Raw genomic sequence first — 27,669 nt, 5'->3', positions numbered from 1 at the left:
CTCGCCAATGGTTTCTAACTACATTTAAAATAAAAATAAAACTCTGTGTTGTGACACATAAGGCCTAAATCACCCTCCATCTTTATTACACCCTTCTTTATTTACTAGACTCCAGCCACACTGTTCTCCTTTCTGATTCTGCAGAAGGTCAAGCTTCTTCCTGACTTGGTGCCTGAGCATACATCATTTTCTTTTCCTGGGATGTTTATATCAACACGGGGTTGGCTCTTCCTCATAATTTCAACATTAATGCATACATTATTCATTATAAAACACTGTTCAAATATTTCTGTAGGTATGGTATATGAGAAATCAATGTGGCAAATCATTACACACATACTACAAAACAGGAGATTGCCTTTGTTCATGCGCCCTAGAATAGTAATGAAAACTTATATTAATATATGCTCAAGTATAGGGGTCAAACAAGGTATTTTTTTTTCTTTGAGACAGGGTCTCACTCTGTTGCTCAGGCTAAAGTGCAGCGGTGCAATCTTGACTTACTGCAGCCTCAACCTGCCAGGCTCATGCGATTCTCCTGCCTCAGCCCCCAAGTAGCTGGGACTATAGGTGCATACCACCAGGCCCAGCTAATTTTTTATTTTTTGTAGAGACACATTTTTGCCGTGTTGCCCAGGCTAGTCTCAAATTCCTGGGTTCAAATGATCCTCCCTCCCACCTCAGTCTCCCAAAGTGCTGGGATAACAGGTATGAGCCACCATGCCCAACCCAGAATTTTTCTGACACCAAAACTCAGTCTATGAAGGAATCAAAGTCTTTTTTTTCCCTGACTTCTGCAATGACTTGGAATCAAAGTCATTATATTTTATTAAAATATAAAACTAGGCATTTATGACAAATCTGCAGCTAACTACTTTGTGACAAAAGACTAAATGCTTTCCCTCTGGGATGAGGAACAAGACAAGAAAAGTCCCTTCCTGTCCCTTCCATTCAACATTGTATTTTAGGTTCTAGCCATTGCAATTAGTCAAGAATAAGAAATAAAAGGAATCCAGGCCGGGCACTGGCTCACGCCTATAATCCCAGTTCTCTGAGAGGCCAAGGTGGTGGATCTCACCCGAGAGGTCAGGAGTTCGAGACCAGACTGGCCAACGTGGTGAAACCCCCTCTCTACTAAAAATACAAAAATTTGCTCGGTGTGGTGGTGCACACTTGTAATCCCAGCTACATGGGAGGCTGAGGTAGGAGAATCGCTTGAACCCAGAGGCAGAGGTTGCAGTGACCCAAGATCATGCCACTGCACTCTAGCCTGAGCAACAGAGTGAGACTTGATCTCAAAAAAAAAAAAAAGAAAAGAAAGAAAAGGACAATTCCATTGCAATAACCTTTAAAAGGATAAAGTATCTAAAAATGTAATAAAAAAAGTACAAAGCTTATACCCTGAAAACTACAAAAAAACACTAAAAAATAGTAAGGAAAATCCAAATAAAGGGAAAGACATCCCACATTCAAGTATTAGATGACATAAATTTGTTAAAAGGCAATACTCCCTGGCCAGCTGTGGAGGCTCATGCCTGTAATCCCAACACCTTGGAAGGCCAAGGCAGGAGGACTGCTTGAGTCCAGGAGTTCAAGACCAGCCTGGGCAACAGAGGGAAACCCTATCTCAAAAAGAAATTTAAAAATTAACAATAAAAGGTAATACTCCCCAAATTAATCTAAAAGGTCAATGTATCGCAGTTTTGTAGTGATGAAAAGAGATTTTTTTAAATCAATGTACTCCCTGTCAAAATCCTAGCTGATTTTTTTAGCTAATTGGCAAGCTGATTCTAAAATTCATGTGAAAATGCAAAGGACCCAAACAGTCAAAACAATCTTAAAAAAGACCTAAGTTGGAAGATTCATACTTCCTGATTTCAAAAATTACTGCAAAATCAAGAGAAAGCAAGACTGTGTGGTACTGACATAAGGATAGATATATAAATCAATGGAATAGAATTCATAATATATAAATAAATCCTAACATTTGTGATAAGTTGATTTTCAACAATTGTGCCACGACAATTCAATGAAAAAGGAATACTCTTTTCAACCAATGGTGCTGGGACAACAGTATATCCACATACAAAAGAATGAAGTTAGACCTCTTCCTTTCACCATACAAAAAACTAACTGAAAATGGATCAAAGTAGGGGCTAAAACTATAAATTTTTTAGTGGAAAATACAGGAACAAAATATTTGTGAACAAAGATTAGACAAAACCTTCTTAGATTTGATACCAAAAAACTCAAGCAATAAATAATAAACTGGACTTCATCAAAATAAAAGACTTTTGTCTATTAAAAGACACAATCAACAAAGTGACAGAATAAGAAATTATTTGTAAATCATGTATCTGATAAAGGACTTACGTCCAGAATAGACAGTATAAAAAACTCTTAAGATCCAATAAGAAGACAGCCCAATTGAAAAATGGGCAAAGAAAGCCAGGCATAACGTCTCATGCCTGTAATTCCAGCACTTTGGGAAGCCAAGGTGGGAGGATCGCTTGAGTTTGAGTTTGAGACCATCCTGGGAAGCATGGCGAAATCTCATCTCTAAAAAAATACAAAAAAAATTAGCTGGGTGTGGTGGCATGCAACTGTGGTCCTAACCGCTCAGGAGGCCAAGGTAGAAGGATCGTTTGAGCCCCAGAGGTCAAAGCTGCAGTGAGTCGAGATTGGGCCACTGCACTTCAGCCTGGGCAACAGAGTGAAAGCCTGTCTCAAAAAAGAAAAGTGTGGAGGGGAGACAGGCAGGCAAAGGATTCACATAGACATTTCTCAAAAATAGATTTTGGCCATTTCTCAAACACTCAAAAATATGAAAAAATGCTCAACTTTATTCATCATTAAAGAAACACAAATCCAAACCAAAACGTGATCATACTGCAAATATCAAGGTGGCTACAACGAAAAAGACAACTTTTGTTGAGGATGTGGAGAAACTGGAACCCTCATATATTGCCGATATGAATGAAAAAATGAGGCAGCTACTTTAAAAAAAGAGTTTGATAATTCTACGTTCTTTCCTAAAGAGCTCTTTAAAATCTTAAACACAGAATTATCATATGACCCAGCAATTCTACTCCTAGGTATACACTCAAGAGAAATAAAAACAAATGCTCGTGCAAAAGCTTGTAAACTAATGTTCACAGCAGCATAAATAAAAATAACAAAAAAGTTAACCCAAATGTTCATTACTAATAACAAACTATGGCATAATTATACAATGAGTATTATTTGGCCAGAAAAAGGAATACTGATCCCTACTACAACACAGAAACCTTGAAAATGTTATACCTTAGTGAAAGAATCCAGCCACAAAAGACCATACAGTGTATGATTCCACTGAAATAAAATGTCCAGAATAGGTAAATCCATAAAGACAGAAAGAAATCACCAACCACTGGTTGCCAAGACTGGGAGATGTGGGAATGGGGAGTGACTACTAATAGCCATGGAGTTTCTCTCTGGAGTGACTGAAATATTCTCAAATTAGTGATGACAGTTACACAATGCTATGAAGAGTCTAAAGATTAATAAATTGTAGTTTAAAACAGTACAGTATGTGAAACATCTCAATGCACAGATAACATAACACTGAAATGTTTTGTTTATTCTAAAAGTATACTTCCTTTATGGCCCTTATGCCATATTAAAAGTAATGACTACAACAACAAAAAGACACATGGCCAACTTTTTGCAGATTTGCTCAAGCAAACACGTTCTAGTCCACTGAGCATAAATTCTGTTTGTCTCCATGTTTCACTGAACCACACCCTGAGATGTGTTTGTGAAGACAGAAAAAGCAAAGAAGGTGAGAAAAGAAGGGAGCTCAGTACTTGATTTGCACAAAGGCACATACTGATCAGTCTCTAGCCATTAAGAATTTGTTCAGTGTATAGACCTTGTTAATATCAACAGATTTTTTTTTTAACTTAGTGGATCTGGACCTCGTGTGTGTGTGTGTGTGTGTGTGTGTGTGTGTGTGTGTCAAAGTCTCACTGTGTCACCCAGGCTGGAGTGAGGTGGTGTGATCTCAGCTCACTGCAACCTCCACCTCCAGGATTCAAGCGATTCTTCTGACTCAGCCTCTCTAGTAGCTGTGACTACAGGCGTGTACCACCGGCTAATTTTTGTATTTTTAGTAGAAATGGGGTTTTTCACCACATTGGCCAGGCTGATCTTGAACTCCTGACCTTGTGATCAGCTGGCCTCGGCCTCCCAAAGTGCTAAGCATGAGCCACCACACCCAGCCGGGACCTCTTTTTTTAATCCAAAGCAATTTACACTGAAAGAATAGTTTGCTAGAAAATACCAGGGGGTTTTTTATTTGTTTGTTTGTTTTTGGAGACAGAGTCTCACTCTGTTGCCCATGCTGGAGTGCAGTGGCAAGATTCTTGGCTCACTACAATCTCCGACTCCTGGGTTCAAGTGATTCTACTGCTTCTGCCTCCCGAGTAGCTGGGATTACAGGATTACAGGCATGCACCACCACACCCAGCTAATTTTTGTATTTTCAGCAGAGATGGGTTTTGCCATGTTGGCCAGGCTGGTCTCAAACTCCTGGCCTCAGGTGATCCGCCTGCCTTGGCCTCCCAAACTGCTAGAATAATGGGCATGAGCCATCACAATCAGCCCTAGAAAATAAAATTTTAAAACAAAACAAAAAAAGCAATTAAATCTCACTTGCTAGGTATCTACTATCATATGCTTAAGAACCACAAATATTTTAAAAAGTCACAGGACTTGAAATCCAATGGCTAAAGCAAAACCAAAATATTATGCAAATTTATAATCCAGAAATGCAACAAGTCAAAATATTAAGAAAAAAAATTTCAATTTAGGATTCCATATCCAGTAAAATTATCTTTCAAAATGGAAACTTTATCAGGCACACACACAAAAAACAGACCTACGTTATAAAAAAAGCTCAAAGCTATTCCTCCAGTCAGAGGAAAATGATACTATACAAAAAGTTAGATCTGTAAAAAGAAAAAGCATTTGAAAAAGTAAATATTTGAGTAAATATAAGTGACTCTTCCCATTTTAAATTTTATGTCTATATTTAACACATATATACCATGCAAACACAGACATAAAACAATGACAACAGGCTGGGCACGCTTGCTCATACCTGTAATCCCAGCACTTTGGGAGGCCAAGGTGGGTGAATCACTTGAAGTCAGGAGTTGGAGACCAGCCTGGACAACAGGATGAAATCCCTGTCTCTACTAAAAATATAAAAATTAGCCAGGTATGGTGACACATGCCTGTAATCCCAGCTACTGGGGAGGCTGAGGCAGAAGAATAGCTTGAACCCAGGAAGGAGAGGTTGCACTAAGCCAAGATCGTGCCATTGCACTTTAGCCTGGGTGAAGAAGCAAGACTCTCTCTCAAAAAAAATAAAATAAAATAAAGGAAGTATGCTATCATAATGTTAACATTATACATAAAAGTAGACTGATAAACATGGACATTATAAACCTAAGGAGAAAAATCTCTGTTACAGTGGCTTAGGCACACAAAAAAAAATTTTTTTTTGAGACGGAATTTCACTCTTGTTGCCCAGGCTGGAGTACAATGGCACCATCTCGGCTTACCACAACCTTCGCCTCCCAGTTTCAACAGTTTCAAGTGATTCTCTTGCCTCAGCCTCCAAAGTAGATGGGATTACAGGCATGTGCCGCCACACTCAGCTAATTTTGTATCTTTAGTAGAAATGGGGTTTCAACCATGTTCGTCAGGGTGGTCTCGAACTCCCAACCTCAGGTGATCCGCCCGCCTCGGCCTCCCAAAGTGCTAGCATGAGCCAACGCACCCAGCCAGGCAAAAATTTTTTTGGACATAAAAGGCGTAAATCTGGCTGGACGCAGTGAGTGGCTGGCACCTGTAATCCCAGCACTGTGGGAGACAGAAGCAGGCAGATCACTTGAGGTCAGGAGTTCGAGACCAGCCTGGCCAACATGGTGAAACCCCATCTCTACTAAAAATACAAAATTTAGCCTGCCATGGTGACACACACCTATAATCCCAGCTACTCAGGAGGATGAGGCACAAGAATCACTTAAACCTGGGAAATGAAGGTGGCAGTGATCTGAGAACATGCCTGGGTGACAGAGCAAGACACACTATCTCAAAAAAAAAAAAAAATGAAAGCATAAATCATAAAAGAAAAATGCTAAACTGGTTTTTATCCAAATTTAAAACTTTTGCTCTTGGAAGAAAAGTTCTTGGAAATTACTGTTAAGGAAGTGAGCCACAGACTGAGGAAAAACATTTGCAAAATATGCAGACAGCATATATACAGAATTCTTACAACTCAGTAAGACAAACAATCCAATTCATGAAGAATAAACAAAACATTTTGAGACACTTAGCAAAAGATACGTAGGAAAAATAAACATGTGGAAGTATATTCAACATCATTCATCATTAGGGAGTTGCAAATAAAACCACAATGAGATACCAATACACATCCACCAGAATGGCTAAAATCAAAGACTGACAAAAAAAAAAAAAATGAAGTCTTATTGAGGAGGCAAGGCATCTGGAATGCCTATACTCTACTGACTGGAATGCAAACAGCAAACACATTTTGAAAACAACCATGGGATTGTAGGAAGTCAAGCATTTGCTTACCATACAACAACTGGACAAACCCTCTCCTAACTTACTCAAGAGAAACAAAAACAAAAGACCGGTACTCAACTGTTCAGTAGCTTTGTTCTTAACAGCCAAATATAGGAACTCAACTCAATAGAAAGAAAACAAATGACCCAATTTCAAAGATGGGCAAAGGACCTAAACAGACATTCCTCCAAAGAGGGCATATAGTTGGGTTTGGTGATTAGTGCTTGAATCGCAGCTACCTGGGAGGCTGAAGTAGGTGAGGTGGGAGGACTGTTTGAGCCAAGGTATTTGAGACCAGCCTGGGCAACATAGCAAGATCCCATCTCAATGTTTTTTGTTTTAAAAAAAGGACACACAAACGGCCAACAAATATATGAAAAAACGCCCATCACCATCAACAATCACCAAGGAGGCTGGGCATGGTGGCTCAAGCCTGTAATCCCAACACTTTGGGAGGCTGAGGCGGGTGTATCACCTGAGATCAGGAACTCAAGACCAGCCTGACCAACATGGTGAAACCTGTCGCTACTAAAAACACAAAAATTAGCCAGATGTGGTGGTTCGCACCTGTAATCCCAGCTACTAGGAGGCTGAGGCAGAAGAATCGCTTGAACCTGGGAGACAGAGATTGCAGTGAGCCAAGACGGCGCCACTGCACTTCAGCCTGGGTGACAGAGTAAGACTCTGCCTCAAAAAAAAAAAAAAAAAAAAAATCACCAAGGAAATGCAAGCTGAAACCACTATGAGATATCACCTCCCACCTGCCAGAATGGCTAGCATCAGAAAAACGAAAGATCACAAGTATTGGAAAGGGTACAGAGAAAAAGGGACCCGTGTGCACTGTTGGTATGAATGTTAATTACTAAAGACATCATGGAAAATAATATGGAGGTTCCTCAAAACACTAAAACACGATCACCACATGATCCCACTTCTGGGTATATATCCCAAGGAATTGAAATCAGTATGCTTAGGAGATGTCTGCACTCCCATGTTCACTGCAACATTATTCACAAATAGCTCAGATATGGAAACAACCTAGATGTCCATCATTAGATGAATGAATTTTTTTTCATGTGGTTGGTTCAAGATTGTTTTTTGTTTTGTTTTGTTTTTGAGACAGGGTCTCACTCTGTTGCCCAGGCTGGAGGGCAGTGGCACAATCTCACTTCACTGTAGCCTCAACCTCCAAAGCTCACATGATTCTCCCAGCTCTGTCTCACAAGTAGCTGGGACTACAGGCACGTGCCACCATGTTGGGCTAATTTTTCTGTATTTGTAGAGATGTTTCACCATGTTGCCCAGACTAGTCTCAAACTCCTGAGCCAAGCGATCTGCATGCCTCTGCCTCCCAAAGTACTGGGATTACAGATATGTACCATCACACTTAGCTCGGCTTTAAAAAAAATAATAAATTATGTCATTTGTGACAGGAAGATAAATACTGCATGATCTCACATACATGTGGAATCCACAAAAGTCAAACTCATAGAAGCAGAGAGTAGAATGGTGGTTACCAAGGTCTAAGGGAGAGGAGTGTATGGGGAAAGGGAAGATGTTGATCAAAAGACACAAAGTTTCAGATAGAAGGAATAAATTTTAGTGATCTACTGCACAGAAAGGTGACTACAATAATGCACTGATACAATAATTCTGATACTGACAAAAGACTAGTTTTTTTATTTGATTGTTTTGAGACAAGAGTCTTGCTTTGTGCCCAGGCTGGAGTGCAGCAGAGTGATCTTGGCTCACTACAACCTCTACCCACTGGGTTCAAGCTATTCTGCTGCCTCAGCCTCCTGAGTAGCGGGGAACTACAGATGCACACCACCATGCCCAGCTATGTTTTGTATTTTTAGTAGAGACAGGATTTCACCGTGTTGGCCAGGCTGGTCTTGAACTCCTGACCTCAAATAACCCACCCACCTTGGCCTCCCCAAGTGCTGGGATTACAGGCATGAGCCACTGCACCTGGCCAAAGAGTAGATTTAAAATGTTTTCTTCAATGGCTGTTTGGAGCTGTGTTTAAAAAAAATTATTTTAAAAATGTTTTCACCACCAAAATAAATACGTGATGTGATGGATTTCTTAATTATCTTGACTGAAGCCCTCCACACTGTAAACACCAAAACATCACACACATAAACAACTATTTGTCAATAAAAAATAAATTGGCCAGGCGCAGCAGCTCACGCCTGTAATCCCAGCACTTTGGGAGGCCGAGGCAGGTGGATTATGAGGTCAAGAAATCGAGACCATCCTTGTCAACATGGTGGAACCCTGTCCCTACTGAAAATACAAAAAATTAGCTGGGCGTGGTGGTGGGCCCCTGTAGTCCCAGCTACTCAGGAGGCTGAGGCAGGAGAACCACTTGAACTCAGGAGGTGAAGGCTGCAGTGAGCCAAGATAGCGCCACTGCACTCCAACCTGGCAACAGAGCAAGACTCCATCTCAAAAACAAAACAAAAAAACCAATAATGGAATATGTGACAACTCCAAGTGTTGGTGAGACTGAAAAATGGGTACTCCCACACTGTTGGGAAATGTAAATTTGTAAAACCCTTCTGAAAGACATTTTGACTATATATCAATGTTACAAATGTATATACCACCTTTGCCTCAACAATTTTACCGAGAAATTTAATCTAAAGAAAATAATGGAACAAATATACAAAAAATATATTTGCTTTAGATACACGCACATAGCAAAAATTTAAAAACAAAAAAAAACTAAGAATTTATCAAAGTGGATTTGGCCGAACAATTTATGCTATATCCATACAAGAGAATACTAGGAGCTACTAATAAAAATGATATACTCTACTATAGAGTACAGGGTACAAGACAGCATTGTTACATGTTCCCAGTTACGTAAAAATCATACATCCCTGTGCATATATACATAAATTAAGTCTAGAAGAATGTTTATCAAAATGTCATGAGTGATCATCTCATCAGGTAGCTGGACCTATGAGGCCTTTTAATCTCTTACACTTTTCTGTACTAACTAAAAATTTCTACCATGAGCTTCTATTATGTTTGCAAACAGGTGAAAAATAATAGAGAGCAGTATCAGTAAAAAAATGACTCTAAGAAAGATGAAATAATTTAATATTAGATAAATTGAATTTGGAATGCCAATAAAATATACCAGTGAAAGTGCCTCTATGCAACTGAAAATGCAAACAGAAAAGTGGGGAGGCATGTAGATCATTTACCACTTTCAGTTCCTCTCACTACCCTTCTCATTTCATTTTATTTACATTCCAGTTTTACCTACATTTATCCTCTAATGTACATCAATTTTATTTTCCAAATACATAAAGAACACTAGGTTCTTCCATAATTTAAATGTGCAGAAATTCAAGGAACAAAATCACTGCAAACAAGTAATGCTTCTGATTCTAGCTTGGTACTTTTGCTTCCAACACCCACTTCAAAGCTTATGAATTTATATAAAACAAAGCCAACCAAAACCGAAATAACAACAACAAAATGATATTCACAAAAAAAGTGCAAAATAGAGGAAAAATTAAAATTTTGGGGGAAATAAAAATATGACACAATGTCTGCTCAGAAAATTTTTGCTTTAAAGATTAATTCAAACTTACCAAGAATTTATCTTGATCAGCATACAAGAGGGAAAATATAAACACTAGGTCTGAATTAATTCCATTCACACTAAAGTGACTCCCAACATCCTCTATTCAATCTAATAAAGTAAAAGCTAGAAGGAGGTTCTTAAATTCCCTCCTTATAATTCAAAACAATTTCTTGCCCCATCCTAGAGCATGAGAGTATGTATGAACCAAAATAGCAAGCAAGTTTAGATATGTAATTGGCATCTGTGGAGACTTCTATGCACTAATCTGTAGATAAAAATGTATTTAAATTAAACCACCAATAAATAGGCTCTGCAATTTGTCCTCTAGGAGCTTACAATTTAGTAGGGAAAACAAAAGTACCAGCCAACTAAGCTGATATTAAATAGAATTTTTAAAAGCTCTATAGCAAAGATAAAGTGCTGTGGGAATACAGGAAACAAAATTAACTTTTATCTAGATGAATTCAACATAGTGGGATTTAAGGCTGGACACAGTGGCTCACACCTGTAATCCCATCACTTTGGGAGGTATGGGCAGGAGGACTGTTTAAGCCCAGAAGGTCAAGACCAGCCTAAAGTCTGAGAAACACAGTAAGACACCATCTTTACCAAAACACAAACAAACAAATAAACAACCCACAAAAGATAGTGAAATTTTTCAGCTGAGTTTTAAATGCAAAGCTGGAGATGAAGAGCAAAGAAGAGTTTGGAGTCTCTTATCATTTAAGCTAAGAGAATAGCAATTATAAAAATAGAAATAAAAATGTCTCTGAAAACAGAATTCTGATAGAATAGAGCCAGATCATAAAAGGCATTAACTGACAATGCATTAGGAAGTTTAGACTTGGCCATGCACAGTTGCTCATGCCTGTAATCCCAACACTTTGGGAGGCCTGGGTAGGAAGATTGTCTGAGGCCAAGAGTTCAACACAAATCAGAGCAACATGGTGAAACCCACCTCTACAAAAAATACAAAAATTCACCAGGCATGGTGGTGTGCACCTGCGATCCCAGCTATTTAGGGAGGCTGAAGCAGGAGGATCCTCTGGGCCCAGGAGTTCGAGGGTGCTGTGAGCCATGATCACATCACTGCACTCCAGGCTGGGCAACTGAGCTAGACACTATCCCTTTAAAAGATAAAGTTTAGATTTATGCTAATAACAATAATAATTCTAATATAATGGGAGTAACATGAGCTAAACAAAGATTTTAAGAAAACTCTCTTGATAAAGAATGATCTGGGAAGAAAAGAATGGATGAAATGAGAAGAATGGTAACAGTAACAGGAAGTCTAACTGATTAACCTTAAAGGGTGATAGAAATGGAAAAGGGGAAATAAATATTAGTGTTAGCAGAAAAGAAATGTGACAAGGACTGAGAAGATGTAAGTGTCAGGTAAAGTTTGGTCAGAGAAGGAGGAAAACACAAAGCCCTCACTCTGAGAATGAAAACAATGATTGCAGCTTTGGAGATTTAAGACAGTCAATCTATACTTCCATTCCCTTCTGAGAGTTTCTACATTTGTTGTAGTATCCTAATTTTTGAAACTGTTTAAAGCATTTTAAGAATTCCTTTCACCTAGGGATATTCATGACTGATTTCTATTAAGCAAATATTAAATCAGTGGCATATTTTATGAGTAGCCGTTTTTTTTTCATTCTGGAATATCTCCATTTCATATACTTTAGAACAATAGTTATCAGGAAAAAACACTAAGTAATCCAAAACAGTAATACTGAATACCAGTAATTTTACTAATTTATATCTAGAGTTCACCCATCTTTTTCAGATTCTTAAGTTCTTGTTATTATTCCCTAATGAAGGCTTCTGTGTTTCTTGGTGGAATGGAACTTCCATAGGTTTATAGAAAGAACAAAACACACGTAATAACTTCTTGCACTGATCTTAACTAATCTGACATCAGTAACTTCAGATCAAAATAACTCTGGAAAACCACCATCAATAACTAAGAGTAATTAATACCTTCAAGAAATGTTTTTAGACAATCTTTGTAAAGACAAAGTAGAAAATACATCCACAAGATGTAAACCTAATTGTTCATAAAAACTACGAATTAATAAGCACAAATAAGCTGAAAGAATCTTTAGATTAGTCTTTTAAAATCTTCAAAATGCTGAATAAATGACCAAGAAACAGAAATGAACACATAAATATCCAAACAGCAGCTGATTTTCACCAAAAGAGGTCATTGTGTGAGGTTGCCAGCTCCCCTTAATGCAAACCTAAGTTCAATATAGCATATGCTTTAAGTGGTAAGTGGCCCATGTTCTTTAATGAATAGACTGCTATTAGAATTCTTCATATTGTAACCAAAATCTACCTTCATACTGTAACCAAAACCCATGCTCTTTAATATTAAGAGCTTGTACTTTCAAATCAGCCTAGGGTTTGAATCCAAGCTGACCACGGAGCAAATCACTTAACTTTTGAGAGCTCCCATTTCCCAATCCGACAATGAGAATGTTTCCAACTATCATGTGGATTTCGGTGGTCAATGTATGGTAAGTATTTATCATTGCCTGGCATACAGCAAAACACTACAAACAGTACCGTCCCCTCTTTTCAATACACCCTCACATTTATTATAGATAGGGCCAGTCAGCAAGATTATGTGACTTCCACACCCCAACAGTCAACTAGCAAAGAAAGTATGGCAAACAGATTATATACGGGAGGTGGGAAGGCCAGGTAAAGTTAAGAACGAACTGATGAAAAGAAATGCATGAGCTGAGGACTGAAGATTCAAATCAAGACAAAGAATAAGTTGTGAGGTAGAAATCACTAAAATGGAAAGGATTTACTCTAGGATCTGACATCAAAAAACCTTCAGGCTGGGTGCAGTGGCTCATACCTCTAATCCCAGGACTCTGGGAGGCCGAGGTAGGTGGATCACTTGAGCCCAGGAGTTCGAGACCAGCCTGGGTAACATGATGAAACCCTATCTCTATTTTAAGCTTATTTATTTTTTTAAAAAAATAGTTTTTAATCTTCATACCATAATTTCCCATACTATTTTGAATGTGTATGTATTTCCTTAAAAATATCTACATTGACAATTCATTAATATGTAAGTTCTGAGTAGGCTGGGAAAAAATTACACTCTTACAGCATTACACATGGTCTATATTAAATATTTAAACAAAGTTTGTAATACAGTCCCACATTAATGTGTTGCACGTTCAGTAAACTCCATCATCCCTTCATATACCTATTCAACATTTATTAAGAGTGTACTTGTGCCGGATACAATGCTGAGCACTAGAAATACAATGGTGGACAAGAAGGCCAGTGCCTTCATGGAACTCACAGCCGGTCTATTCATTAAAGAACATGGGCCACTTGCCACAAGTAATAAATTCTGAAAATAAATAACACTTTTTGCACTCATCTGTACAAGTGAGTTCCATCAACTGTTCCTAAAAAGTAATAATACATTTACTATATTTTTAAATCTTAAGATTTTTCAATCAACTATTTTGCTATTAATTCTGGAACCCACGTTTTAAGCTGGACATTTGACAAACTAGATATAATGTAAAAAATCTGAAAACCATGAGTTTTTTAGCCTAGAAGACTCAGAAGACACGACAATTGTCTTTACATTTTAAGGTTAAGCATACACGTGTGCTCTGTACCATTCCAAAGGGTTAAACTTGGAGCAATGGGTAAAAGTGTCATGAAGGTGTATTTTGGTTACAATATGAAGAATTCTAACAATTTGAGATAATGAATAATTCAACCACCTTATATTAAATATTTCTGTAAGGTTGCAAGCTTTAAAAAGATAAATTTTCACTTAATCCTTGAAATAATCCCAAAAAACAAGTGTTTCCCTGTTACAGTTTAGGAAACTGAGTCTCCAAGGATCTTGCTAAAGTCCCAAATCTAGTGGACAGTGCTCAAAGTAATATGCTTCCCACCTCCAGATGTATTTCAGGCACATACCAAACGGCCATCTGTCAGGAATGCTAGCCACGATACCCTAAAGTTCCTTCCAAATTCAATCCTTTAGAAATACTGGTGGTCAATATAAACACTATGAAAAGATTCTGTATTGAATGGTCCTCCAGAAAGCAAGCTCCATGAGGGCAGTAACTAATTCTTCCCTGCTACATCTCAATACCTAAAACGGTATATGGCATACAAGACAAAAATACTAAATGTGAATATCAAAATTATATAAAATGTGAATACTAAATGTGAATAGTTCTAATCATAAATATCAAAACTATATAAAATACATACTACTATTATACAATAAAGAACCTAGCTAAAGTATCCAGCAACTAAAAAGCCTGATAAATAAGAAGTCCGTTCTTAAAACTGCATCAAACAATGTAAACTACCAAAGTCCTGAAACTTAAACCAACCAGTTTGCAAAACAAGTTCAACTGCAAAAATCGCAAACCTTTTGGCAAACCAAGTGTTTTAGTTAAAAGTAAAATACAATGTCTTACAAGATATAATGGCTAATTTTAATGAATGAGTTTTTCAATTCTTCACTAATGCATCAACTACTAATGTGCTTCAACCCTCCTAAGAGTGAAGCAATTTATACAACTCTTTTGGCTTAAAGACAAACACGCTCAGATCTCTGCAAACATCACAGCTTTACATTTACTAGGCTGATATTTCAAAAAGGTCTGCTAATTTTGCAGATGCATATTCGTATTGTGTTAAGATTCCACACAACCCATACTTAGAGGTACTGTGCATCCACTTGCCATTACTGAAAGCCAATACGAAAAACCGATCCAAACGTCATTTTGCAATAGAAATCATAAGGCTTGGAATGTGTAAACATCTCAAGGAATATAAGAACCCGTAAAATACACGAAAGTTGTTTTTAGTGAACTCTGCTTGGTTGATAAGTATATTTTAAGGCACATTTCAAAAAAAGAATATTATATAACAAAAGAGGCAAGAAAGCTATATAAAACTTTCACTCTGATTTCACTAAATTAAATTAAACCTTTTGAAGATTTCTGGACAAATATTCTGATATTTAAAAGTTTAGTTATCTTGTGTTTTTATCCTCCGGGCATATCTAAACAAAAAAAAGTCCACTTAACTTTAAATTAAGCAGTTACAGACTTATAATAGTATAAGAATGTACTAAGCCATTCCCTTGGTTACACTAGGTTACACCACCCAAATTTATAATGTTATTAGCAACTGGGTGTCATCACAACCCAAGAAACCACAATCTTGTCATTTTTTTCTACTTTCTGTAATTATGACTTTGGAAGATCAGGTAAAATAATCCCCCACAACAGTATCACTAAACAGAGAGCTTCCTTATCTTCAGTATTCAGAACTATCAACTTCCACACAAGCTTTTTTCACATGCTAAAAGAATAAACTTCACAGAAAGACTGCTTCTCTCATCACTGTAATAACCCTAAGAAACATCTGCAATCTACATGTAATTCTGACATCAGCACCTGATTCTTACTCCCTGTACAGTATTAGACCCTAAGCTGCAGTCCATTCCTAAATTCTCAACAGGGAAACCTCTTCATCACAGAACTTCCAAAATCGAGACGACTTAAACCACTTCTAAGTTTACGCAAACTAATTGTGCCAGAAACAAAGAGCCATTGGGAGAAACCCGTTAACAAATTAATGCAACACGTCTGAAACTTTACGTTTTTCCTCAGAAATCTACCCGGCCACAGCGAGGAGAAAAGTTCCACTCGCCCAGTTGCTTTGTCCCTTCGACCCCCAAAAGTGTCACAGGCGCGCGAAAACGCCTCTCCTTCCTGGGAGGCTCGGCCGGTGTTGCCTTGTTTCGGGAACGGACCTGCGTGGTTTTGAGGACCCAGGCACCACTTTCCCTACTGCTGGGGATCGGTGCAGCCAAAGTACACACGGGCAGAACCGCGGGACTCACCTGAGCACAGGGCTGTAGGGGCTGCGAGAGCGGCGCCAGCTGCTGCTGCTGTAGGGACTGGGGGACACGTCGCCGCCCCGCTCATAGGAGCTGTGGCGGCTGTAGCTGGGGGAGCGGCGGCGGCTGTAGGGGCTCGGGGAGCGCGGCAGCCGCCGGGAATAGGGGCTGCTGCCACCTCCTGCCGGGCTGGGGGACTTGCGGCTCCTCAGGCTCTGGGAGGCCCTGTGGGACACCGGGCTGTCGTCCCGGCCTCCCAGCGGGCTCAGAGACCGCCGCCGCCTGTAGGCCTTGGGCTCGGTCTTGTCCTCCCGGTAGGCCTTGGGCGGCTCCTTGTAGGCCGAAGGCGGCTCCTTGGACGACTTAGTCCGGCTGCGGTGGGCCTTCGAGTCCCGGTCCTTGCGGCTGCTACTGCTGCTGGACGTGGCCGAGGCGCTTTTCCGGCGGCCACCGCTGCTGCTGCTGCTGCCGCTCTTGGCGGCCTCGGCCCGTTCCTCGCCGCTGTGGCTGTGGCGGCTGCGGGACTTGGAGGCCTCGCTGCCGCCGCGCTGCCCATCCCGCCGCCGGTGCTCGCGGTGGCGCTCCTTGCTTCGACCGCTGCTGCTGCGGCGGTCCCGGCGGGGCCTGCGCTCTGACCCCTCCCCGCGCCTCTGGGTGCCAGAGGAGGAGGCCGGACTCCCGCCGCTGCCCCCCGTTCCCCCGGCAGCCGTCGCCGCCGTTGCCGCGCTGGCCCCCCCCAGCAGCAGCCCCTGCTCGGACTGGGAGCTCACATCCTCGTATTCCACCAGCGGGGTCACACCCCCGCCGCTACTAGCACCGCCACCGCCGTCCTGCTGCGGCTGGGGCAGCGAGAAGACCCGACGCTTCTCCGCCTCCTGCCCGGCGCGGGGCCCGCGGCGCCGCTTCTGCCGCCCTCCTGCGCGCCTCTTGCCTCTCGCCAGCCGCTTGACCTCCAGAGGGGGGCCCGGGCTGAAACAAGAGGAGGAGGCCGCGGCGGCGGCGGCTGCGGCGGCGGCCGTGCCGGGAGCAGCCAGGAAGAGCAGAGGCGGCGGGGGCGGCGGCGGTTGCAGGAGCTGCGGCTGCAGGAGCGGCAACAGCAGTGGCGGCTGCTGAGGGGACAGGAATCGCCTCCGCTTGCGGCGTTCCTCCAACTTCTTCTCCGCCCAGCTCAGACCCCCGCCTCCCCCCAGCGCCGTGTCCGAGCTGCTCGGCATCGCCTAGAGCCCGCCGCAGAGCGCGGCGCGGGTGCGGCCTCCTCCCGGGTCAGACCCTGGCCATCTCCCCCGCCGGAAACGGGAGCGGCGGCGGAGGGACACCGAGCACCAGGGCCGGCCGGGAGACGCGCCACGATAATCCGGGTCGGGACTCGAGTCCCTGGATTCCAGGTCACAGTGGGGTACGCAGCGGCCTCCGGGCCTCAGGGAAGCAGGAATCCGGGCGGCGGAGCTCCCGATCGCGCTCGTCGTCCTATTCGCGGCAACGAAAACACCAGATGCGCCGGGCGCTGACCCGCGGGGCAGTCCCGAGTCCTCCAAGTGCCCCCAGGGGTGGGGGAGCGGCCTCCGCCGCGCTCTGGGCTCCGGCAGCGCAACGCGGAAGTACCACCTTCGTCGCCGCTTCACTCCATCGCGCCCTGACGTCGGGTGCGAGTTCAAGGGAGGGGAGTGGGCGAGACAACAACACGCCTCCACCGCCTCCTCCTCGGCGTCGACGTCGTCGTCCTGTGGTGGCGGCGACACACCGCAGACGCCTCGGAAGCGGCCTGGGCCTGACAACAACTCCCGGCCTAGGACCTCGCGCACTCTGCGGCCTGCGGGGCTGGGCGGCGGGGCGGGGCGAGGCGGGGGCGACCGGGCTGCGGCTCACGGTTGGGGTAGCGAGTGTGCGGGGCTGGGCGGGGGGCTATTTCCGGGGAGATAGGGGCGGGGACGTTTCTGAGTCTGGCGGTGGGCACGGGCCCTGACTTTCTTCTTCCTTCGCCCCCGCCGTCGCGAGCAGAGGTGGCGGAGCTACCCCTTTCCTCTGCTCCCCCCCCTCCACGAGGAGGCTCCTGGCGTGCGCGGCCGGCCCCTGCTCGCTCCTCCCCTTCCCTCTTCGCTCCTCGTCAGTAGGAGGGAGAGCAACGGGACTAGCTGGTTGGGCCCTAACCTCCACAACCCCTCCTTCTCGCCTCGCTCGTTCGGCTTTTCCCTTCAGCCCCGACGCACGACCGGGAGCGCGCGCGCTCACGTCACGCTCCGCGAAAGCCCAAGATGAGTGGTGGCGAGGCAAGAGAGGCGGGAACAAAGTTGCCGCGCAGTGGCGTGCTCGCTCCCGCCCGGGACCGGCTGGCCTCGCCGGAAGTGGCATGAAACTTCCGGCGAGGGTGGGACTCTGTATGAAGGGTTAAAGAAAGGAGAGGCTGCGTGCGCCGCCCACTGCTGTTGGTTGAGACTCTCCCCGTGGTGGCGCGCGGGTCGTGCCTGTTGCTTGCGTCCAGCGCGCAACGCCGTTCCGGCTCTCTGCAGACGCCGCACTGCCTGCCTGTTGAGCGAAAGGTCACAGTGAGAACAAGTATATCTGGAGACTGTGAGGGAAATAATGCTGTTGGTGGCCTTCTGGGCTGGGCAGTCACCCCGTCGTCTACCTTCCGTCAAGCCCGGGGAGTGGAACGGCTGCGAAAGGAGAGAACACACCCCGCTGAAAACAGGGCGGAGATGGCGTTGATTTAACTTGTCTCACGTACACCAAAGTTCGAGGCCCCATCTTTTTTTTTTTTTTTTTTTTTGAGACGGAGTTTCGCTCTTGTTACCCGGGCTGGAGTGCAATCCCGGCTCACCGCAACCTCTGCGAAGCCCCATCTCATCCTAAAAAAACACTTGGGAATCATAGCTCAAGCTTTGGTAACACTGTTTACTTTAAAATAAAAATGTTTAGGCCTTAAATCAATAGAGGGAATAAGTGGAATGTTAGAAAGAACTACTGAAAATTCCATAATTTATCAGGGGCCTTGAAATCAAAACATCTTGTTCGAATGATGAGACTGCCCTCTTAGTACTTCACCCACTGTCACCTTAATATTCAAATCTCTGAGGTTGCCAAACAGCTATATGTGACCTCATGTCTCATTTCTTGCCTTAGAATTGCCCTTCAGTTACAGACTGAGCTCTCAGCATCATTAGATTAAAATCTAAATGGCTTATTGGCTTGTACAATGGTTGAAAAGGCAAGCCAACCCGGCGCAGTGGCACAAGCTTGTTGTATTCACAGCCTCTCCTGAGGCTGAGGCAGGAGGAGGATCGCTGGAGCTCAAGAGTTCGAGGCTGCAGTCAGCTATAACCGTGCCACAGCAGCCCAGCCTGGGCAGGGCCCTGCCTCTAATTAAAGAAAAAGCTAAGCCGTCTCCTCAATGACTACATGTAGTCACCCCTTTGAAAATATATTTGCTCAGATCATCAGTTGGTTTAGTTCTTAAACACTTGGTATTTATCCATCATTAATGCCGTAGTGTAAATTATTTTAGTCGGCTTGATTTCACAGTATCACAAACTGGACTGATCTAAGATCAGATTTCACTGACAGCATACAAAGGATGTTTGTTTGCTGAAGGATAAACGAGACGGCAAAGGAATAGGTAATATCTTAAAGTCAGGGCATTTCCCAGGAGGGCAGGCCTGGTTGGGTCACACCATGGGACAGGCATTGGGAAGCTGAATAGAATACTTTTCAGTTTTAGGGGCAGGATGCCCAAAACAGATTTCTCATTAGCAGCATTATTGAGTGAAGGTCCTGTAGCCAGCCTCCTAACAGACTGTGTAGCAAGTGGCTTTTTCAGAAACGTGGGTTCAACCTATTCTGTCATCCTACGTTAAATAGCCTGGAATAACAGAACAAAGAGAGCAAATAAGAGGTTTAGCTTGCAGCTCCCCACATCTACTACCAGTTCCACTGGAGAATGTTATCTTCTATCATATACTTTCAAAGAAAATTTGATCTGTAATAAATGGGTAATTCCCATGGGTGAGTGTATTAAGGGAGTTAAAAAAAAGGGGGCGGGCAGTCAATGGATAGTTCCCAATCCGAGCTGCAAACAAAAAACATGTACTAAAATATTTTTACTGTGGTTCTACCACCCACATGTTTCCAAAGAGTCTATCGTTGGTGGGGGAGGGTGAATGAAGCCTTTTGAACTCTCCAAAGATATCTGCCCATGTGGATGGAAACACTAATAATTAATAGGATTCAAACTCAAAAAAATGGCAACGACCTTTGAATTAGAAGCTGTGTCTATAAGCCTACTTGCCTGAATAGTAAAGAGATTTGAATTGAAATTGCCACTGAGATTTTATATTTTTTTCTATTATTACTTGTGTGTGTGTGTATGTTTTGTTTTTTTGTTTGTTTGTTTAGATGGAGTTTCACTCTTGTCACCCAGGCTGGAGTGCAGTGGCAGCATCTCAGCTCACTGTAACTTCTGCATCCCAGGTTCGAGTGATTCTCCTGCCTCAGCCTCCCGAGTAGCTGGGATTACAGGCACCTGGCACCACTCCCGGCTCTTTTTTTTTTTTTTTTTTTTTTTTTAATCTTCAGTAGAGACCAGGTTTCACCATGTTGGGCAGGCCGCTCTCCAACTCCTGACCTCAGGTGATCAGCTGGCCTTGGCCTCCCAAAGTGCTAGGATTACATGCTTGTGTGTTTTGTGTGCTATTTTTTGTTGCTTCCTGTTTTGTTTTGTTTTTTAAAGAAAAGGTGGTTATGTTTTTGCTTTCTTTGTTTGACAGGTCATATTACACCACTCTTAAAGTGTGATCTTGGCTAGGCACAGTGGCTCATGCAGGAAACTGGAGGCCGAGGTGGGCAAATCCTTTGAGCCCAGGAGTTCAAGACCAGCCTGGGCAACATGGAGAAACCCCATCTCTAAATATATAAATATATAAAACATAACAAAACATGGGCGGTGGTACACACATGTAGTTCCAACTACTTGGGGGGCTGAGGTGGGAGGGTGTCTTGAAGCTAGCAGTGAGCAGCAGTTGAGGCTGCAGTGAGCTGAGATGGCACCAATGCCCTCCAGACTGGGTGACAGAGTGAGACACTGTCTCAAAAAAAAGTGATCTGGTCCTAAGACCTTTTCAATGGACATGCACAGTCAAAGCTATTAAACTTTTTTTTTCTCTTTTTTGATACAACAAACATCTGGCGCTATCACCCAGGCTTGAGTGAAGGGACCTCCTAAGTAGCTGGGATTAAAGATGCATGCCACCATGCCTGGCTAATTTTGGATTTTTCAGTAGAGATGGGGTTTCACCATATTGGCCAGGCTGCTCTCAAACTCCTGGCCTCAAGTGATCTGCCCTCCTTGGCCTCCCAAAGTGCTGGGATTATAAGCATGAGCCACCATACCTGGCCTGGAATAAATATTTTTATTTATCTTTTTTTTTTTTTTTTGAGATGGAGTCTTGCTCTGTTGCCTAGGCTGCAGTGCTATTACATGATCTTGGCTCACTGTAACCTCCACCTCCTAGGTTCAAGCAGTTCTCCTGCCTTAGCCTCCGAAGTAGCTGGGATTACAGACATCCACCATCATGCCCAGCTAATTTTAGTATTTTCAGTAGAGACAGGGTTTCACCCTGTTGGCCAGGCTGGTCTTAAATTCCTGACCTCAAGTGATCCACCTGCCTCAGCCTTCCAAAGTGCTGGGATTACAGGTGTGAGCCACCGTACCCAGCCAAATACTTTTTATTCTTTAATTTTACAAGAATGTTTAGGTACTCTTAGGAGATAAATATTCAGGAATATTTGGAAGTTCAACTAGAGAACAAGAATATTTCAATTTACTAATTATATCAACAAATTTGAGAGAAAGAAATGAATATGAACAATTCATCTGTGTTTTGTTAAAATTTCTCATAATTGGAGTCATTAACATCTTAAAATATGATGCTGATGATGATATAAGTCACAGGAAATCATTTCTACCAGAACTTTTTAACTGGCAATGTGAATCTTATTTTGTTTACAGAACATTTTTTAAAAGTATAAAAATCAGCATTTAAGAATTGATTCACCCTTACATTTATGGTCTGTTGATTTTTCAGCAAGGTGCCAAGACTATACAATGGGGAAGAATAGACTTTTCAACAAATAATACCAAGACAACTGGATATCCACATGCAAAAGAAAGAATCTAGACACCAACCTCATACCATATTTTAAAAAAAAAATTTCAAAATAAGCCAAAAGCACATGTGACAAGAGGAAAAATAGATAAACTGGATTTCATCTAAATTAAAATTCAAGGCAGGCAGATTGCTTGAACCCAGGAGTTGAAGACCAAACTCAATAACATGGTCAAACCCTGTCTCTACTAAAAATACAAAATTTAGCCAGGTGTGGTGGCATGTACCTGTAATCCCAGCTACTCAGGAAACTGAGGCAGGAGAATCACTTGAATCCAGGAGGTGGAGGTTGCAGTGAGCCGAGATCCCTTCACTGCACTCCAGCCTGGGCGACAGAGTGAAACACTATTTAAAAAACAACAACAAAAAAAAACTGATCCTATATTTCACATTTGCTAAGAGGGTAGATCTTAAGTGTTATCAGGAAAAAAAAAGTTCGGCTGGGTGCAGTGGCTCATGCCTGTAATCCAAGCACTTTGGGAGACAGAGGCAGACTATCACCTGAGGTCAGGAATTCAAGTCCAGCCTGGTGAAACCCCATCTCTACTACAAATACAAAAATCAGCCAGGTGTGGTGGTGCACACCTGTAATCCCAGCTATTCAGGAGGCTGAGGCACAAGAATCACAGGAATTCAGGCAGTGGAGATTGCAGTGAGCGGAGATCATACCACTGCACCCCAGCCTGGTGACAGAATGAAACTCCGTCTCAAAAAAAAAAAAAAAAAGTTTAAAGGACCTAAACAGACATATTTCCAAAGAAGATATACAAGTGACTGTTGTGAACTGAACGCGAGCCCGGGAATCTCATCCAGCAAGAGGGTCCCAAACCTGGAAGAGAGCGAAGTGACCAAAAAGCACATGAAAAGATGCTCAATGTCATTATCCACTAGAGAAATTCAAATAAAAACCACAGGAGATACCATTTCAAACACCAGAACCAACCTGGGCAACATGATTATACTTGGGCTTTAGGAAAATACAAAAATTATCTGAGTTTGGTGGCACACATCTGTAGTCCCAGCTACTTGAGAGGCTGAGGCATAAGAATCACTTGAACCTGGGAGGTGGAGGTTGTAGTGAGCTTAGATCGTGCCAATCTACTCCAGCCTGGGGGACAGAGCGAGACCCTGTCTCAAATATAGATAAGTAAACAAAACAAAATAAAAAACACCAGATGACTATAATCAATAGACAAGTTTTGTCGAGGATGTGGAGAAATTGGAACTTTCATACTTTGCTGGTAGAATGTAAAAATGGGTAGCCACTTTTTAAAAAAAGTAAATGTTTATCATTGCTTGATACTCAAATTTTGTTAAACATTATGAGAAGATCTTCTATCAAAATGTCTTTTGTGCTTTTTGTTTTATTTATTTTGAGAAGGAATCTCGCTCTATTTCCCAGGCTGGAGTGCAGAGGGTAATCTGGGCTCACTGTAACCTCCGCCTTCCAGGTTCGAGCAGTTCTCCCACCTCAGCATCCTGAGTAGGTAGGGTCATATGCACTCCACCACACCCAGCTAATTTTTGTATTTTTGGTAGAGATGGAGTTTCAGCATGTTGACCAGGCTCCTTTCAAACCTTTAACCTCGAGTGATCTGTCACCTCAGCCTCCCAAAGTGCTGGGGTTACAGGCATGAGTTACCGCACCAGGCTGGGTGTAGCCCCTTTGGACAACAATTTGGTGGTTCCTCTAAATGCTAAACATAGAATTACCATATGACCCAGCAATCTTACTCCTAGGTATATTACCCAAAATAAATGAAAACATATGTTTGCACAATATGTCATGATAGGCAAAACATGGAAACAACCCAAATGTTCATCAAATAATTAACAGATATGCAAAATGTGGCATATCCATACAATGGAATATTATTCAGCGATAAAAAGGAATGAATATCTAATACATGCTATAACATGAATGAAATGAACCTTGAAGACATTATGCTAAGTGAGAGAAGCCTTAGTTTCTCTCTTGTAATCATCACCTGAAGTACAAAATAGGTGACATTATTATCGTTTAACAGATGAGAAAAGTAAAGATCAAAGAGATTGAGTTGCCTATAGCCACATAAACAATGTGAAAAAAATTTAACCTCAAAACATATTCTAAACACAAATAAAACTGTTTTTTTAAAAGTGTCTGGTTTTGCGTCTCCCCATTTAAATCTCAACTTGAATTGTATCTCCCAGAATTCCTGCATGTTGTGGGAGGGGCCCAGGGGGAGATATTTGAACCATGGGGGCCAGTCATTCCTGTGCTATTGATAGTAAGTTTGATAGTGAATAAGTTTCACAAGATCTTGATAGTAATAAGTTTTGCAGGATCTAATGGGCTTATCAGGGGTTTCTGCTTTTGCTCTTCCTCATTTTCTCTTGCTGCCACCATGTAAGAAGTGCCTTTTACCTCCCGCCATGATTCCCAGAACTTTGGGAGGCCAAGGTGGGCTGCCCACCTGGGCAGCATGGCAAAACCCCCATCTGTACAAAAAAATATAAAAATTATCTGGGCATGTTGGCTTACACCTGTATCCTCAGCTACTCAGGAGGCTGAAGTGGGAGGATCACCTGAGGTCCAGGAGGCAGGGGTTGCAGTGGACTGAGATTGTGCCACTGCACACCGGCCTGGGTAACAGGGTGAGTGAGACCCTGTCTCAAAAAAAAAAAAAAAAATTTAAATCTTAAAACTTAACTCAAGCCCCCCACACTCACTTTTTATGACATAAACTGAGATTTACACAAATCAAATTTCTTGTCCAAGATCCTTGTAGAAGAAGCCTGGTTTATTTTGCCCTCCATCCAGATCCATGATTTTGAAATTCACTAGTGGTACTCAAAGATGTTCTAAGGAATAAATAGGTTGGGAAACTTTTAAGGAAGTGAGTTTTTAGATCCTCAACTTGAATACTTCTAAAATTGATCTAGGCCAGTCACAGTGGCTCACACCTATAATCCCAGCACTTTGAGAGGTGGAGGTGAGAGAATTGCTTGAGGCCAAGAGCTTGAGACTAGCAAGACCCTATCTCTACAAAAAATAGAACAAGTGACATGGCGTGGTGGCACTTGCCTGTAGTCCCAGCTACTCAGGAGGCTGAGGTGGGAGGATTACTTGAGCAGTTCAAGGCTGCAGTGAGCCATGATCGCGCCACTGCTCTTTAATAGGGTCACAGAGAAAGACCACATATCTAAAATAAAATTTTAACATTTAAATGAATACATAAAATAAAATTGACCTGCCTGTGGTCAAGGTGTCTTTTTCAATTTTTGACATGGAGTCTTACTCTGTCTCCCAGGCTAGAATGCAATGGCACAATCTTGGCTCACTGCAACCTTCACCTACCAGGTTCAAGCGATTCTCGTGCCTCAGCCTTCTGAGTAGCTGGGATTACAGGTGCCCACCACCACACCTGGCTAATTTTTTATTTTTGGTAGAGACAGGTCAGGCTGGTCTCGAACTCCTGACCTCTGTTGATCCACCCTCGTCCGCCTCCCAAAGTACTAGGATTACAGGTGTGAGCCACTGTGCCCAGCCTCAAGGTGTCTTGCTGGGTCTCTTTCTCTCGTTTTACCAAAAGAAGACACAACTTTCTTTTTTTTTTTTTTTTTTTGAGACAGGGGTCTTGCTCTGTCACCCAGCCTGCAGTGTAGTGGCATGATCATGGCTCACTATAGATTCAATCTCCCAAGGCTCAGGTGATCTCTTGCCTCAGCCCCCAAGAAGCTGAAACTATGAGTGTGTGCCGTGCTACCCAGCTAATTTTTGCATTTTTAGTAGAGATGGGGGTTTCACCATGTTGCCCAGGCTGATTTCAAACTCCTCCTGGACTCGAACCCCTGGGCTCAAGAATCCACCCACCTCAGCATCCCAAAGTGCTGGGATTACAGCCACCTGCGGCTGATGCCACTTTCATTCATTTTCTAATCGTAACGGTGCATTGCCTACAGTGTAAGAACAAATACAAGCCGCAGTTAAAAACACTGCCTCATTGTAGCAGTAAGCACAATCTTCTATGGACATATGAACTAATGGTGGGTGGCACATTAATTATTTATCAAAGTGTAAAATATATTTGCTGTTTTAATATTAGTGATAATTAAAATTAAGGCTTAATTTAGAATAAAAAATTTTAAATGTGAACTTAAAAATGTACAAACATATAGGCTTCCAAGATAATTTTTAAAAATACAAGCAAAAAATCTGAAGGCCACTCTCATAGGTAGTCCTCTCTGAAACACTGGTAAATCATAGTAAATCCATTACCGTTATAGAAAACATTCTCAACAAACCTGTCTGCTCTTTTTTTTTTTTTTAAGACAGACTATCTCTCTGTTGCACAGGCTGGAGTGCAGTGGCATGATCTTGGCTCACTGGAACCTCCACCTCCTGGGTTCAAGCAGTTCTCTTGCCTCAGCCTCCTGAGTAGCTAGGATTACAGGAGTGTACCACCATGCCTGGCTAATTTTTGTATTTTTAGTAGAGATGAATTTTCCCTATGTTGGCAAGTCTGGTCTCCAACTCCTAACCTCAGGTGATCCGCCTGCCTTGGCTTCCCAAAGTCCTGGGATTACAGGCATGAGCCACCGTGCCCAGCCTGTCCACTAATTTTTAACCCAGTATTATCATTTCCACACATAAAGGAAAACACATTAGCTTTGTTCTTAAAAAAAAAAAAAAAAAAATCCACGGCCAGGCGCTGTGGGCACACCTGTAATCCCAGCACTTTGGGAAGCCGAGGCAGGCAGATCACAAGGTCAGGAGTTCGAGAACAGCCTCACCAACATGTTGAAACCCCGTCTCTACTAAAAGTACAAAATTAGCCAGGAGTGGTGGCATGTGCCTGTAACCCCAGCTACTTAAGAGGCTGAGGCAGGAGAAATGCTTGAACCTAGGAGGCAGAGGTTGCAATGAGCCAAGATCATGCCATTGCACTCTAGCTTGGGAGACAAGGCGAGACTCTGTTTCAAAGATAAATAAATGATTTTGGCTAGGCATGGTGGCTCACACCTGTAATCCCAGCACTTTGGGAGGCTGCGACAAGAGGATTGATTGAGCCCAGGAGTTTGAGAACAACCTGGGCAACATAGAGAGATACCTTCTCTGTAAAAAATAAGATAAAATTTTTAGAATAATCAACAGGACAAGCATGGTGGCTCATGCCTGTAATCCCAGCAGTTTGGGAGGCCAAGGCAGGTGCATTACTTAAGGTCAGGAGTTTGAGACCAGCCGGGCCAACATGGTGAAACCCTGTCTCTACTAAACACACACACACAGCCAGATGTGGTGGCATGCACCTGCAATTTTAACTACTCCGGAGGCTGAGGCAGGAGAATCACTTGAACCCAGGAGGTGGAGGTCACAG

General features: G+C 42.6%; 1 protein-coding gene across 4 annotated transcripts in view; it reads right to left on the bottom strand.

The window, feature by feature from the left end:
• Positions 1-17,781, bottom strand: part of CDK13 (cyclin dependent kinase 13) — a 124,483-nt gene extending 106,702 nt beyond the window's left edge. For all 4 annotated transcript variants that reach the window (XM_035253218.3, XM_035253220.3, XM_035253219.3 and 1 more), the window contains exon 1: positions 16,155-17,781. In XM_035253218.3, coding sequence (XP_035109109.3) covers positions 16,155-17,365 — 1,211 coding nt within the window. In that variant the 5' untranslated portion in view covers positions 17,366-17,781. The remainder of the gene's footprint in view (positions 1-16,154) is intronic.
• Between the last annotated feature and the right edge of the window lie 9,888 nt (positions 17,782-27,669).

Source organism: Callithrix jacchus, chromosome 11 (genome assembly GCF_049354715.1).
Source record: "Callithrix jacchus isolate 240 chromosome 11, calJac240_pri, whole genome shotgun sequence".
NCBI lineage: Eukaryota > Metazoa > Chordata > Mammalia > Primates > Cebidae > Callithrix > Callithrix jacchus.
This window is presented reverse-complemented; position numbering and strand designations above follow the sequence as displayed.